The sequence below is a fragment of the Salvelinus alpinus genome, chromosome 26 (assembly GCF_045679555.1).
Source record: "Salvelinus alpinus chromosome 26, SLU_Salpinus.1, whole genome shotgun sequence".
NCBI classification, from domain to species: domain Eukaryota; kingdom Metazoa; phylum Chordata; class Actinopteri; order Salmoniformes; family Salmonidae; genus Salvelinus; species Salvelinus alpinus.
The window spans coordinates 17,417,770-17,434,652 of NC_092111.1; the positions used below are offsets into that span (position 1 = coordinate 17,417,770).

General features: G+C 43.3%; 1 protein-coding gene across 7 annotated transcripts; it reads left to right on the forward strand.

Annotated features, from left to right (window-relative positions):
• Positions 1-1,259: 1,259 nt before the first annotated feature.
• On the forward strand, positions 1,260-16,670 carry LOC139554853 (dysbindin-like). 7 transcript variants are annotated; one of them, XM_071368056.1, is made up of 6 exons: positions 1,260-1,617; positions 6,146-6,407; positions 6,818-6,941; positions 13,387-13,620; positions 14,773-14,916; positions 15,025-16,670. In XM_071368056.1, the coding sequence occupies exons 3-6, from the start codon at positions 6,914-6,916 to the stop codon at positions 15,273-15,275; spliced, it is 657 nt and encodes a 218-aa protein (XP_071224157.1). In that variant the 5' UTR covers positions 1,260-1,617; positions 6,146-6,407; positions 6,818-6,913; the 3' UTR covers positions 15,276-16,670. The 7 variants fall into 7 exon arrangements, with proteins under 7 accessions (XP_071224157.1, XP_071224158.1, XP_071224156.1 ...); XM_071368057.1 differs by having other exon boundaries at positions 6,146-6,219; XM_071368055.1 differs by having other exon boundaries at positions 6,146-6,941.
• Positions 16,671-16,883: the final 213 nt, after the last annotated feature.

The window sequence follows — 16,883 nt, forward strand, 5'->3', positions numbered from 1 at the left end:
TGAATTACTTAAAAATCAAACAATGTGATTTTCTGGATTTTTGTTTTAGATTCCGTCTCTCACAGTTGAAGTGTACCTATGATAAAAATTACAGACCTCTACATGCTTTGTAAGTAGGAAAACCTGCAAAATCGGCAGTGTATCAAATACTTGTTCTCCCCACTGTATTTGACCAAGAAGGGGAGTGATGGAGTGCTGCATCAGATGACCTGGTCTCCACAATCACCCGATCTCAACCCAATTGAGATGGTTTCGGAGTGAAGCAGCCAACATGTGCTCAGCATATGTGGGAACTCCTTTAAGACTGTTGGAAAAGCATTCCAGGTGAAGCTGGTTGAGAGCATGCCAAGAATGTGCAAAGCTGTCATCAAGGAAAAGGGTGGCAACTTTGAAGAATCTAATATCTAAAATATATTTTTTGGGTTACTACATGATTCCATATGTGTTATTTCATTGTTTTAATATCTTCACTATTATTCTACAACGTAGAATATAGTAACAATAAAGAAAAACCATTGAATGAGTAGGTGTGTCCAAACGGTTGACTGGTACTGTAAGTCTAAATACCAACTACTGAGAAGTGCGTAGGAAATGCGTGCACAGGAAAGGCGTACATTTCCTAAATCTGAATTGGGCCCTAATAGAAGAGGGAGGAGAGAAGAAGAAGGGCTGATTTTTGTTATGATGTTCAGCCTTATTGAATTTGGATTATTGTCCAGCCAGATGTAAATGATAACAACACATCATATCAGAGGTTATCTTACTCCTCCTCTCTCTGTTTTACACATGCACAAACGCACACACTCACACTTTTTGCCTCTCTTTGCCTCTCTCTCTTTCTCCCGGCTCCTATCGGAGCTCTATGACTGTGGCTAATGGTACATTCCCAGCTCTTAGCCATGTGATTGGTACATTCCTAGCTCTTAGCCATGTGATTGGTACATTCCCAGCTCTTAGCCATGTGATTGGTACATTCCCAGCTATCAGCCATGAGATTGATACATTCCCAGCTCCTAGCCGTGTGATTGGTACATTCCTAGCTCTTAGCCATGTGATTGGTACATTCCCAGCTCTTAGCCATGTGATTGGTACATTCCTAGCTCTTAGCCATGTGATTGGTACATTCCCAGCTCTTAGCCATGTGATTGGTACATTCCCAGCTATCAGCCATGAGATTGATACATTCCCAGCTCCTAGCCGTGTGATTGGTCCATTCCCAACTCCTAGCCGTGAGATTGGTCCATCCCCAGCTCCTAGCCGTGCTCTGTCTCCACAGCCAGATCATTCAGCCTGCAGGCAGCAGCTCGACACTTTCAGACAGCCAGTGTGGGAGAGAACGTTGCTGCCGTACTTCTGTGTGTGAGAGTGTGTGTGTATAATACTGTATATGTGCATGACTGTGTGTGTGAGATAGTGGTTTAAGCAGCCTCTTAGGATGAGCGGCAGAGGGAGACAGACGGTTCTGTGATTGAGAGTTGGTAACATCGCCTCTCTTTGCCGCCTCACCCTGTCCTCAGCCCATCCTGCCCTTCTCTCCCTTTCCTCTGGCTCTGATCTACAACACCGCTGGGATGTCTTCTTCTCCAGGATCCATGGATGGAAGACAGAGGAATAACTGTAGGTACCCACCATAGATATACGTACAGTATATATGCATATAATACAGCGCTCTAATTATATTTCTATGGTACTGACACCCGCTTGCATTGGTTATTTCTTTATTGTTTTTTGTTTGTGTCATAATGTCTACATGCTAATGTATGGTGGACTAGCAGATGTTGATCCATGCATGATTATTAGATAGTTGTAATATTTGTAGATATGCTTCTTCTTTTTCCTGGTAGCCTTTTTTAAAATCTGGTTTTCTTTTCAATTTTTTATCTGAACTTTGATAATGGTCACAGTTGTCACAAAAATGTAGTAATTTTTTGGTGGAGGTAGATCTCTAAATGGGTTGGATTTCGTTTCAAACGTGTATGGAATTCATATCAACATTATTTGATGCCAAACATTTTGAGTGAAGTGGATAAGATGCAAGCCTTCAACCACAACTGAACACATACAGTAATACTAAGATACGTATGTTATTAATGAATAACAAAACGTCTGGGATGGAAATGATTGGTGCTGTAGCTACCAGTGATTGATGGGTGATGTGACTTATTGTGACAGCTCAGTGTGGGCGTGTGCACACACACACACACACACACACACACACACACACACACACACACACACACACACACACACACACACACACACACACACACACACACACACACACACACACACACACACACACACACACACACACACACACACACACACACACACACACACACACACACACACACACACACACACACACAGGAGATGAGAGAATGAAAGCTTTTTATTCCTTTCATTATTATTGAACCCCCCACTTCCCTTCTCCTTCTGCCCTTCCATCTATCCATCCATCCACCCCCCTCCTCCACCACTCCCTCCTCCACCTCTCCACCACCGTGTTCAACTCCCTCCTCCCTATCCCCTTCAATCCATCCCTCCACCCACCCATCCATCCATCCATCCCCTTTGTATGTCTCAGGACACTCATGTTCCATGGTCTGTTAACACAGCCACACATCTTGAAAGCAGAATATTGGATGGTTTCGATGGGATGGTTTGACAGTGTTTAGGAAAGAGATGTGACAAGACAAGAAAGAGATGGGACAGGATGGAGGTAGGACAGGACAGGAGAAAGATGGGACAGGACAGAGATAGGACTGGGCAGTATAGAACAGGACAGGACATTGAACATTGGTCTCTGTAATCTATTGAAAAGCTTCACAATAACAGTGCTGTAGAGGAGAGGGGTGGCTCTGAATAGCCCTCTATGATGAAAGCCAGAGGGAAGCAACAACATTAGCAAAGCCAAAGAGAGAAAATGAAAGAAGAAGCAACTGTATATTGAAGTAATTAAAGGTTGCCCCCAAAGCATTGTTTACAGTGTGGTTGTGTGTGCGTGTTGCATGCGCGCTTGTGTGTATGTGTGTGTGTGTGGTTTGGTTTTTATTATCCTTGTTGGTATCGGAAGTCCTAACAAGGCTAGTAAAACGAGGAAATGTTATGTAATGAGTTACTGCAGCCTGGAGTATTTTAGCCTATTTGACAGATGTTGGCACACCTGGCGAATAGCATGATGTCTATACTGGGTTGGCACGATGTCTACACTGGGTTAGGGTTAGAGATGTATACTGTACACTGGGTTAGGGTTAGAGACCAACGTAATTGGTCAGCTGCTTGATTAAGTTCTGGGTCCATACGTGTGAAGAGAAGAGATGAAAAGATGCTAGAATGAGGAGCGGAACCAGAAAACAAGCAGCTCCACCCTCTCTCTTTGCAAGTTAATGTCCCCTCCCCTTACGAAATTCGAAAGATACCAACACCTGCAAAATCTTGATTTTTCCAAATAACCAGTGACAACCAAAAAAAAGGACAAAACTACTGCTTCTCGTTATCCCACGCATCCCATTCCTTCCCAATAGATTCTATGGTACCAGTTATGCACACATACAGTTGAAGTCAGAAGTTTACATACACTTAGGATGGAGTCATTAAAACTCGTTTTTCAACCACTCCACAAATTTCTTGTTAAGAAACTATAGTATTGGCAAGTCGGTTAGGACATCTACTTTGTGCATGACACAAGTAATTTTTACAACAATTGTTTACAGACAGATTATTTCGCTTAATCACAATTCCAGTGGGTCAGAAGTTTACATACACTAAGTTGACTGTGCCTTTAAACAGCTTGGAAAATTCCAGAAAATGATGTCATGGCTTAGAAGCTTCTGATAGGCTAACTGACATCATTTGAGTCAATTGGAAGTGTACCTGTGGATGTATTTCAAGGCCTACCTTCAAACTCAGTGCCTCTTTGCTTGACATCATGGGAAAATCAAAAGAAATCAGCCAAGACCTCGATTTTTTTTTATTGTAGACCTCCACAAGTCTGGTTCATCCTTGGGAGCAATTTCCAAACGCCTGAAGGTACCACGTTCATCTGTACAAACAATAGTATGCAAGTATAAACACCATGGGACCACGCAGCCGTCATACCACTCAGGAAGGAGACGTGTTCTGTCTCCTAGAGATGAGATGAACTTTGGTGCGAAAAGTGCAAATCAATCCCAGAACAACAGCAAAGGACCTTGTGAAGATGCTGGAGGAAATCGGTACAAAACTATCTATACCCACAGTAAAACGAGTCCTATATCGACATAACCTGAAAGGCCGCTCAGCAAGGAAGAAGCCACTGCTCCAAAACCGGCATAAAAAAGCCAGACTACGGTTTACAACTGCACATGGGGACAAAGATCGTACTTTTTGTAGAAATCTCCTCTGGTCTGATGAAACAAAATTAGAACTGTTTGACCATAATGACCATCGTTATGTTTGGAGGAAAAAGGGGGATGCTTGCAAGCCGAAGAACACCATCTCAACCGTGAAGCACGGGGGTGGCAGCATCATGTTTTGGGGCGTTTTTGCTGCAGGAGGGACTTCTGCACTTCACAAAATAGATGGCATCATGAGGTAGGAACATGATGTGGATATAATGAAGCAACATCTCAAGACATCAGTCAGGATGTTAAAGCTTGGTCGCAAATGGGTCTTCCAAATGGACAATGTCCCCAAGCATTCTTCCAAAGTTGTGGCAAAATGCTTAAGGACAACAATGTCAAGGTATTGGAGTGGCCATCACAAAGCCCTGACCTCAATCCCATAGAAAATCTGTGGGCAGAACTGAAAAATCGTGTGCGAGCAAGGAGGACTACAAACCTGACTCAGTTACACCAGCTCTGTCAGGAGGAATGGGCCAAAATTCACCCAACTTATTGTGGGAAGCTTGTGGAAGGCTACCCGACACGTTTGACCCAAGTTAAACAATTTAAAGGCAATGCTACCAAATACTAATTGAGTGTATGTAAACTTCTGACCCACTAGGAATGTGATGAAAGAAATAAAAGCTGAAATAAATAATTCTCTCTACTATTATTCTGACATCTCACATTCTTAAAATAAAGTGGTGATCCTAACTGACCAAAAATAAGGAATTTTTACTAGGATTAAATGTCAGGAATTGTGAAAAACAGAGTTTAAATGTATTTGGCTAAGGTGTATGTAAACTTCCGACTTCAATTGTAAATCTGTACACGAGAGATGAACACTGGGATGACATGACATCATCTGATCTATCATTGATAATCTTCTAAAAGACTGTTGTAGAACCATATTGCCTCTTGCTTCGACAGGGCTATCCAGAGATGATTTAGCATAACTTGTGTGTGAGCTTTTTTTTCCAGTGAAACTAAGTAAAGTACAGTATCATCTGAAAAACCATGTGCAAGGTTTTGGAATATTCATACACAGAGAAGCTCTAATCTACTGTCTGCTTGGTTAGGGAGGAGACTCACACAGAGGCTGAGGCTTGACACACTGCTCGCTTAACCAGCCGCGGCAATGAAAACTGGCAACCGTGTCAGCATGCATGCACCCAGCCTGCCACAGGAGTCGCTAGAGCAAGGATATCCCGGCCAGCCAAACCCTCCCCTAACCTGGACAATTGTGTACTGCCACATGGGTCTCCTGGTCACAGCCGGCAGCGACACAGCCCAGGATCGAACCCGGGTCTGTAGTGACACCTCAAGCACTGTGATGCAGTACCTTAGGCCGCTGCGCCACTAGGGAGGCCCTTCCAAGCAGCCCAATTCTGATATTTTTTCACTAATTGGTGTTTTGACCAATCAGTTTAGCTTTGGAAAAGATCTGATGTAAAATGTTCTTAGTGGGCAAAAATATCAGAATTGGGCTGCCTGTGTAAACACAGCCAGAGAGGTATTGGGTCAGTAAGGAAGGATCAAGTCAAATCAAATTTGTCACATGCTTCGTAAACAACAGGCAAAAACTAACAGTGAAATGCTTACTTAGGAGAAGGTGACACATTGGAATGTGTTGCAGTGCAAGGAGTTTTAACAGGCTAAGAAGTTGGAAACAGTGGAATATTACCAGTGGTGTACTGTGTGGTACTACTTTGTACTGGTTGCTTGGTTACTTGCTGATTTGGCAGTGATGTTCCCTACTCATGGTTCTCTCTCCCACTCAGGGTTATTGCTGATTGTCCATCGGACTTGAGAATGCTGCAAGAAGGAGGAGTAGGAGAAGAAGGAGGAGGAAGAGGTCCATCTTGCACAATCTGTTCATGTCCATAAATGTGTTTAAAATAGGAGTTACTATGAGATAAACCATCACTGGAGGCTATGAAAATACATGTGTTGGTCACAGGAATAAGCCACAATTGGTTAACAGTTGCCTCATTGGTTTAAATTAGTGTGCTGACATAGAACACTGACAGTTCCAGCAATGAAGTGAGTAAGCGGTTCAAAATGAACATTAGATAGTTTAATGGCAGTGAATGCTTAGTGCTCTAATAGGTATAGTGCTTGGTAGATATAATGCTTAGTGCTCTAATAGATATAGTGCTTGGTAGATATAATGGTTAGTGCTCTAATAGATATAGTTCTTGGTAGATATAATGGTTAGTGCTCTAATAGGTATAGTGCTTGGTAGATATAATGCTTAGTGCTCTAATAGATATAGTTCTTGGTAGATATAATGGTTAGTGCTCTAATAGATATAGTTCTTGGTAGATATAATGGTTAGTGCTCTAATATATATAGTATTTGGTAGATATAACGGTTAGTGCTCTAATATATATAGTGTTTGGTAGATATAATGCTTAATGCTCTAATATAGTGTTGTTGTTTGACTCTGCCAGCTCTCTCTCTAGGATGTTGAGTGGGCCTGACAGCAGTAGAGTGACTCAGTTTGCCCCCACTCCTACGCTTTTCTTGTCTGCACAAACCAAAGTAGAATGCAGATAGCCTGGGCACTGTGTTCCCGTGAGTACTGTAATGGAAACTCCTCTGTGTATGTGTGTGTGTGTGTGTTTGCTTTGCCATAATCATTATAGCACATGTTCGCTGGATGCAAATGAAGCTATTAAACAAAGAAAACAAAGACAGAGTGGTCTTGTCGTTCTGGCGCCCCCCTCACTGTCATTAATCAGTTCACTTTGTCATGAGCAGCTCACCATCAGTTCACTTTGTCATGAGGCGCTCGATGCATGAATGTAATTAATCCTGTGTGCCAGACAAGCACAGATGAGCATGTTGCTATCCCTAATCTTAACCCTAGCTTCATATCCACATCACAATTTAACCCTAGCTTCAACCCTAACCCTAACCTTTAGCCTAATCCTAACACTAGCTTCATGTCCACATCCCCGTTCAACCCTAACCCTTGTCTCAACCACAACCCTTACCCTAGCTTCATGTCCACATCCCGGTTCAACACTAACCCTAGTCTCAAACAAAACCCTTAACCCTAGCTTCATGTCCACATCCCGGTTCAACCCTAACCCTTGTCTCAACCACAACCCTTAACCCTAGCTTAATGCCCACATCCCAGTTTAACCCTAACGCTTGTCTCAACCACAACCCTTAACCCTAGCTTCATGCCCACATCCCAGTTTAACCCTAACCCTTGTCTCAACCACAACCCTTAACCCTAGCTTCATGCCCACATCCCAGTTTAACCCTAACCCTTGTCTCAACCACAACCCTTAACCCTAGCTTCATGCCCACATCCCAGTTTAACCCTAACGCTTGTCTCAATCACAACCCTAACCCTAGTTTCATGCCCACATCCCAGTTTAACCCTAACCCTTGTCTCAACCACAACCCTTAACCCTAGCTTCATGCCCACATCCCAGTTTAACCCTAACCCTTGTCTCAACCACAACCCTTAACCCTAGCTTCATGCCCACATCCCAGTTTAACCCTAACCCTTGTCTCAACCACAACCCTTAACCCTAGCTTCATGCCCACATCCCAGTTTAACCCTAACCCTTGTCTCAACCACAACCCTTAACCCTAGCTTCATGCCCACATCCCAGTTTAACCCTAACCCTTGTCTCAACCACAACCCTTAACCCTAGCTTCATGCCCACATCCCAGTTTAACCCTAACGCTTGTCTCAACCACAACCCTAACCCTAGTTTCATGCCCACATCCCAGTTTAACTCTAACGCTTGTCTCAACCACAACCCTAACCCTACAGTAGCTTCATGCCCACATCCCAGTTTAACCCAAGCCTCAACCATGACCCTAACCTTAACCCAAGCTTTATGTCCACATCCCAGTTCAACTCTAGCCTCAATCACTAACCCTAACCCATACGAACTCTCCACTACTACTTACTGATCTTTTACTTCTAACTTTCCACTACTGCTTACTGATCCTTTACTTCTAACTCTCCACCACTGCTTACTGATCCTTTACTTCTAACTCTCCACTACTGCTTACTGATCTTTTACTTCTAACTCTCCACTACTGCTTACTGATCCTTTACTTCTAACTCTCCACTACTACTTACTGATCTTTTACTTCTAACTCTCCACTACTGCTTACTGATCCTTTACTTCTAACTCTCCACTACTGCTTACTGATCCTTTACTTCTAACTCTCCACTACTGCTTACTGATCCTTTACTTCTAACTCTCCACTACTGCCTACTGATCCTTTACTTCTAACTCTCCACTACTGCTTACTGATCCTTTACTTCTAACTCTCCACTATTGCTTACTGATCCTTTACTTCTAACTCTCCACTACTGCTTACTGATCCTATACTTCTAACTCTCCACTACTGCTTACTGATCCTTTACTATTAACAGCGTAAGTTATTTTCATGTTGGCTACTGCCTTGCTGGAAATCTGAACACTTGTGAGAAAGATACCTGCAATCTAAAAGTAACATTGCATAAATGCACTGCTACAACTGTCAAGAATGTGAGGTTCATCAGGCCACTAGTACATCTTATTTTTAACCATGCATAAACAAATTCATTTCAGAGTAGACAATCCTTTAAGATGATGAGTTTACAAGAACCAAATTATATGCATTATTTATATGCATTTTTAAAACTCTAATAATAGACAATAATTTGAGCTGATGCGTTTCAGATGAATAAGGGAGGGAAATTGACAGCATTGTTCTGTATTGTGAGTAATGTGTCCTCGTGAATGGTGTTTATTGCTAATCTGTTGTCTCTGTGGTGGGATGTGCTTGCATTAGCCTACTTTCCACTATTGGGCTGGATGAGACAGCTCGATTGTGTAGTCTGGCAACACTCTAAATGGAGACCTGCAATCAGATAATGATGTCCAGGTTCATAGAGGCCCAGCCAAAACCCTCTCACAGAATACTAATATAATTTTACTGCTTATACAGTGCCTTCGGAAAGTATTCAGACCCATTGGCTTTTCCATATTTTGTTACATTACAGCCTTATTCTAAAATGGATTAAATCAATGTTTTCCCTCAATCTACACACAATACCCCATCATGACAAAGCGAAAACAGGTTTTTAGAGATGTTTGCAAATGTAAAAAAATAAATAATATTCAGACCGTTTGCTGTGGGACTCGAAATTGAGATCAGGTGCATCCTGTTTCCATTGATCATCCTTGTTTCTACAATTACATTTAATTGATTGGACATGATTTGGAAAAGCACACACCTGTCTATATAAGGTCCCACAGTTGACAGTGCATGTCAGAGCAAAAACAAAGCCATGAGATCGAAGGAATTTTCTGTAGAGCTCTGAGACCGGATTGTGTTGAGGCACAGATCTGGGGAAGGGTACTCAAAAATGTCTGCTGCATTGAAGGTCCCCAAGAACACAGTGGCCTCCATCATTCTTAAATTGAAGACATTTGGAACCACCAAGACTCTCGCTAGAGTTAGCCTCCCGGCCAAACTGAGCAATTGGGAAGAAAGGCCTTGGTCAGGGAAGTGACCAAGAACCCGATGGTCACTCTGACAGAGCTCCAGAGTTCCTCTGTGGAGATGGAAGGACCCAGAAGTACAAATATCTCCGCAGCACTCCACCAATCAGGTCTATTAAGGTCGAGTGGCTAGACGGAAGCCAGTCCTCAGTAAAAGGCACATGACAGCCCGCTTGGAGTTTTCCAAAAGGCACCTAAAGACTCTCAGACCATGAGAAACAAAATTCTCTGGTCTGATGAAACCAAAATTTAACTCATTGGCCAGAATGCCAAGCGTCACATCTGGAGGAAACCTGGCACCATCCCTACGGTGAAGCATGGTGGTGGCAGCATCATGCTGTGGGATGTTTTTTCAGCGGCAGGGACTGGGAGACTAGTCAGGATCAAAGGAAAGATAAATGACGCAAAGTACAATGAGATCATTGATGAAAATCTGCTCCAGAGCGCTCAGGACCTCAGACTGGGGCGAAGGTTCACCTTCCAACAGGACAGCGACCCTAAGCACACAGCCAAGACAACGCAGGAGTGGCTTCGGGACAAGTCTCTGACTGTCTTGGCCCAGCCAGAGCCCGGACATGAACCTGATCGAACATCTCTGGAGAGACCTGAAAATAGCTGTGCTGCGGCGCTCCCCATTCAACCTGACAGAGCTTGAGAGGATCTGCAGAGAAAATTGGGAGAAGCTCCCCAAATATAGGTGTGCCAAGCTTGTAGCGTCACACCTAAGACTCGAGGCTGTAATCTCTGCCAAAGGTGCCTCAACAAAGTACTGAGTAATATTCCCATTTCTTTTTTCTTTATTTGCAAACCTTTCTAAAAACCTGTTTTTTCTGTGTCATTATGGGGTATTGTGTGTAGACTGATGAGGGGAAAAAACGATTTAATCAATTTTAGAATAAGGCTTTAACGTAACAAAATGTGTAAAAATTCAAGGGGTCTAAATACTTTCCGAATGCACTGTGTGCTTTGTAAGTGAACCTTGGTCATCCATTCTGATTACAACCCATTAAGAGTTGTTATGTAGTAATTCCCACACATCTGTTTATTGGTGTGGTTGGAATATGTTTGGATGGAATACTAATGTCTATAAATACAGATTTCTTCATCAGTTAACATACAAATATTTTATTTGATAGCACATACATGAGCAATCAATCAAAAGTATTTATTAAGCCCTTTTTTCATCAGCAGATGTCACAAAGTGCTTACACAGAAACTCAGCCGAAAACTCCAAAACAGCAAGCAAGCAATGCAGATGTAGAAGAAAGGAACTTAGAAAAAAAACTAAAGAGGAGCCAGGCTCTGAAGGGTGGCCAATCCTGTTCTGGCTGTGCCGGGGGGAGATTATAAGAGTACATGGCCATTAAGGCCAGATCGTTCTTCAAGATGTTCAAATGTTCATAGATAATAATCACAGTGGTTGTAGAGGGTGCAACAGGTCACTACCTCAAGAGTAAATATCAGTTGGCTTTCATAGCCGAGCACTCAGAGGTCGAGACAACAGGTGTGGTAGAGGGAGGGAGGGAGGGAGGGAGGGAGGGAGGGAGGGAGGGAGGGAGGGAGGGAGGGAGGGGGCAGCAGGTCCGGGACATGATTCAATCATCTTGGCACAGTATATATGACTCATTTCATTTTTACAACATGCGCAATTTTACTATGTCAAGTCGAGTGGAGACACATTCTACAAGGGCAGAATATCTTTATTTCTCAGGGTTAACAAAGTCGAAGCCAACTAACCACAGCAATGAAACACACTGGAGTCCCTTAGGAACCCCACTTCCTTTAATTCATCCTCAAACAAAGCACAACACACACACATATGCACGTACACAGGCACACAAACACACTCGCAAATAAAAAAATCACAGACACTCAAATACTGTACACACACACACACACCAACCACACTCAGCAACACATACAAAGATAAAGAGTGGAAGGGCAACAGTGAGTGATGGAGAGAAAGAGGGGAAGGGCAACAGTGAGTGATGGAGATAAAGAGGGGAAGCTAAAGAAAGAAAGGGGGAGAGACTGGGGACAGCTGCTGATATTGGGGACGTCAACTGTACCTGCTCTCTTTCTTTCTCTTTCTCCCACTCTATCTATCCCAGTCTCTCTCCCTTTCGTGACTTAGATCGTTCTTATATAACGGACTCTCCCCGTCTGAGAGAAACAGTTAGCTGAAGTGACACTGTGTCGTCTAAATCTCCAGGCTCTGTCATCATCCAGACAGACAGAGATGGTCAGTAGGCTCTGTCATCATCCAGACAGACAGAGATGGTCAGTAGGCTCTGTCATCATCCAGACAGACAGAGATGGTCAGTAGGCTCTGTCATCATCCAGACAGACAGAGATGGTCAGTAGGCTCTGTCATCATCCAGACAGACAGAGATGGTCAGTAGGCTCTGTCATCATCCAGACAGACAGAGATGGTCAGTAGGCTCTGTCATCATCCAGACAGACAGAGATGGTCAGTAGGCTCTGTCATCATCCAGACAGACAGAGATGGTCAGTAGGCTCTGTCATCATCCAGACAGACAGAGATGGTCAGTAGGCTCTGTCATCATCCAGACAGACAGAGATGGTCAGTAGGCTCTGTCATCATCCAGACAGACAGAGATGGTCAGTAGGCTCTGTCATCATCCAGACAGACAGAGATGGTCAGTAGGCTCTGTCATCATCCAGACAGACAGAGATGGTCAGTAGGCTCTGTCATCATCCAGACAGACAGAGATGGTCAGTAGGCTCTGTCATCATCCAGACAGACAGAGATGGTCAGTAGGCTCTGTCATCATCCAGACAGACAGAGATGGTCAGTAGGCTCTGTCATCATCCAGACACAGTCAGTTGCTTTTCAAAGGCTCAAGCTCTAGGGCAACTGATATCACAGCATTTTGTATCAAATTATTTCATGCAACAGAGCTACAATAATGTATATGGGATGCTGTACACACCTGTAATCCACGCTAGTAACCACCTGTAATCAATGCCGGTAATCATTCATTGTTATTTGAGTTTAGCTGTTAAAAGCTCAGTGCAGGCAAAAACTTGATTTTCTTGTGTTTTATATATATATTTCCATAATATGAGGTTGAAATAACACTGTGAAATTGAGAAAATTATGATAATGCCCTTTCAATGTATGAGCTGTTTGAAAAGACCGTTTGCCTGTTTTGATGGGATGGAGTTTTGGCCTGCCTGGTGACTAGACCAATACAAATCAGTTCCAAACCTCTCTGCCAATAACAGCTAGCTTTCAGTTTTCCCCTCCCCACTCAGACCACTCCTGGAAAGTCCTAGCAAAATTCTTGTTTGAGAAATTGTTTGAGAAATTGTTCTTTGCTAAGAAGCTATTTTTGTTTATTTTTGACAATTTTTATTGAAAATAAAATCACAGAAAGGTACTTCATTTTTACCCAGAAATGATTTGCTAGTGCGATAAAAATGGCTGCATTGGACATTTAAATGAAAAATGTAAATATCTCGGCCCTGTGTAGCGGATAAGGTGCCACCCCAGGTGAACAAGGCGGAGCCTGCCCAGGTTAAGTTAAAGGAGGTGGATCCTCCCCAGGTGAAGCCAAAGGAGGTGGAGTCTAGCCAGTTTAAGCTGAAGGAGGTGGAGCCTGCCTTGGTGAATCTGAAGGAGAGGCAGAAGTTCTTTGAAGAGGCATTCCAGCAAGACATGGATCAGTACCTGTCCACCGGCTACCTGCAGATCTCTGAGAGGAGAGGTGAGAGACCCACCTTAACGCCTTATCATCTTCAATGGAGAAGTATGGTCACAGTGACAGATGGTGTGTGTGTGTGTGTGTACTGGTACATTTCCAATAAGGATTTACCCCAGTGTTTTACCCAAAAGGTTCAGACTTTTTTGTTTCGATCTACATGGGTCGGAATCTGTTTTACACTGGGCCATGGCTCCGGCGGACCTGCACCTTCTCACAAAACAACAGATTTGAATGATGCAGACATTGTTGATTTTGCTCACCACAAGTCTTTAGTGTCACACTTGATGGAAAAACAACAGCTTACATTAAGATTAAACACTGGCGACCCACTGGTGTGGGGGTAAGTCTCATTGGAAAAACACCATTTGTGTGTGCGTGCATGTGTGTGCGTGGCTGGCTAATAACAGTTCCCTCTCTCTTTACTCTGCCCCAACCTGCTGTCCTGCCCTGCTCTCCTCGTATCCTTGAGGTATGCCGCCTCAGCTGTCAATCATCCTTCACAGTGCACTGTGTGTTTGTAATGCGTGCACCACGTGATCTTAACACAGGTATTACAACAGGTATTGTTCCTGCAAGGTGATGAATCCAGGACATTGATTGAACAGACACCGCCTGGAATAATTTACGACAGGTTAGAACCATAGACACCGCCTGGAATAATTTAAAACAGGATTGAACCACAGACACCAGGCTGGAATCAATTTAGACATGATAGAACCCTACAGACATCAACCTAGAACAATTGCAGGGTTTCTCGGTAAGTCAGTGAGGATTGATTAAAACAATTATTCAGATGAAGATCAGCTCTTTTGATGGAACATGATTTCTTGAAGGTTGTGTTTGAATAATCTGAAGGTTTGGGTGGGGGGAGGGGGGGGGTTGTGGTGAGTAGGCGCTGAATCTGCGGTTTCTGTTCATTCAGATTTAGCCACTTTCACACCCAGAAGAATAGTCAGTTAGCTAGCATGCAAGATTTTGTGGGTTCAAATATAAATATATTTGCCAAAAGCAGTAAATGATTTTGGCTTTTTATTTCTTTGAGAGTTTTAAAACCAAAAAGGCTTTAAGGCTCTTCCTGGACTCAGCCCCTTGCCGTTGCATTCTTGGTGAAGTTCTGTATGAGTTGGTGACTAACACCTGTGTCTTGCTGATCAGGGCCAATAGGCAGCTTTTCATCCATGGAGGTGAACGTAGACATGCTGGAGCAGATGGACCTGATGAACATGGCCGACCATGAGAGCCTTGACGTCTTCCTCCTCTCTGGGGGAGAGGACAACAGCGTTGCCTCGCCCATGCTGGGTATGACACAGACACACATACATTTGTAAACAAACATGCACAGTAAACAGCAACTTCATACTTCGATTAGTTCTTGGGCACTGCACAAAACTTCCCTCTGTCTCTCAGGTCCAGACGTGGAGTCAATAACCACAGAGATCACACTGCAGGTTCCCACCCAGGCTGAGCTAAGACACACGCTTTCCTCCCTCTCCTCCACTGACAGCCAGAACACTAAGGCCAGGGAGGATGAAGGGGGTAGGGAGGACCGCATCCACTGTCCTGTCGGGGTGCAATCATACGAGATAGAGGTTCCCCCCAACACAGGCCTAGCAGGAAGGCCACTGCCCCCACCCAGAAACCAGACACTTAAACACTGAGGACAGCAGCTCACAGGCCACGTAAGGGCCAGGGTAGAAGCGAAGACACTGAACAGCCCAAACCCCTGCGAGGACTGGTTGCTATGCACTGGATGCATGGAAGAGATGCATCATTTATGTTCACTGTATTTTCATCCGTTTTGTAAAGAAATAATTCCATGTTGAACATTGTGTGGTTACAGTATTATTCCCCCCCCCCAAATCTCTTGAATTGGTAATAAACATTTCACCCCCTTGTACTGCCATTTCTCATACTGATCCCTTAGTGCTATTTCAGAATGAAATGAAACAACCCTGTTTCATAGTACCGCTCCACTAGTCTTGATTTATAACCCAGCCTGAACCCTTTGAACACAGGGACAGCCGACCGGCGCCACCGCAGACGAGCGCTACATACATTCACGGTTTATTTTCTTTACTAGAGGCCATTGCACACACCTGCATATGTTTTCATAACATGGTTATATAGAATCATATCATACAGTTGCTTGACGCGCCAGCACGGCCTGCTAATGGAGTAATCGCTCACAGGTGTGGGTGATCGGCAGGTTATTGTAGAGTGAGAGGTGAACTAAGTAGCCTCTCGGTCTGGCGGGGTCTTACAGTGTTGGTTTGACACCTTTTTGTTATTATACCCTTTGAGATAATTCCATTTTTGTTTTGACCATTTGAACTTAAATGGTCTGGTAGGGCTGGCCGTCAGAACTCGCCCTGGACAGTACGCCATTTCCTGGGTACATTACAGACATCTGTCCACTTACCCTTGTTTCACACATTTGTATCAGGTTATGGACCAGTTAGTCAGGCTTGGACCCCTAGACATGAGATTAAACTGACAGAGTATACTTATTTGTAGAATGGCTAGTTAGTTTTTTTAACATCACATCTTCAGAACACCACAACGACAGACACGCAGGTTCAAAAGAAAAGACAGTGAATTGTCTGTACGTTTTTATTAAACCTTTAGTACAAACTGCAAAAGTAAAAAACTGGCAATATAACCAACATTAACTCTTTCCAAGTGGAAGGAAAGATGGAGACGCAGTGCTAATAAATTAACTTGCCAGACCGTGAGCAATAGTTTATACTGTAGAAAAAGAAAATTGCAAAGAAATCTGAATAAAATACATTGTAAGGCCATGACAACCACTTTTTTGTTGAAAACGACCGACTTAGTTTTCATTAAATATTCCTAAAACAGTTCAGTCTTCTGTAAAGGACAACAACAACCAACAAACTGGATAATAGGATCACCTTGTCAGCCACCACTGGCAAGCTCAGTGCAACATGAGGAGCTACTACATTGTTGAATTTTCAGTACATTTTTGTGAACATATTTTCCCTTTTCTTTAAAAAAGTAAAGCTAAAAAAAAATAAAAAAAATAGGGGGCCATAGCTACTCCATATCTTTGTCTTAGTGATGTAAGCAGCACTTAAAATGTATACACGTAACCAGAGCAACCCTGTAAGCATCAAACTCACACAGATGAAGAAACTGAAACGTAAGGCTTTTCTTCATCAAGCACTTCCTCCCTTGCTTCCTGTAATACCTTTAGAGGTATCATTTTCCTTCCTTCACCCCAGAAAAGGCTTGAGTATTTAAAGACA

Excerpts from the sequence above, each read along its gene's own strand:
- LOC139554853 (XM_071368053.1), top strand. The coding sequence starts at position 1,572 with ATGTCTTCTTCTCCAGGATCCATGGATGGAAGACAGAGGAATAACT. Across the intron at positions 1,618-13,386 it reads TGGAAGACAGAGGAATAACT|CGGATAAGGTGCCACCCCAG; the intron begins GTAGGTACCCAC and ends GGCCCTGTGTAG. Across the intron at positions 13,621-14,772 it reads GCAGATCTCTGAGAGGAGAG|GGCCAATAGGCAGCTTTTCA; the intron begins GTGAGAGACCCA and ends CTTGCTGATCAG.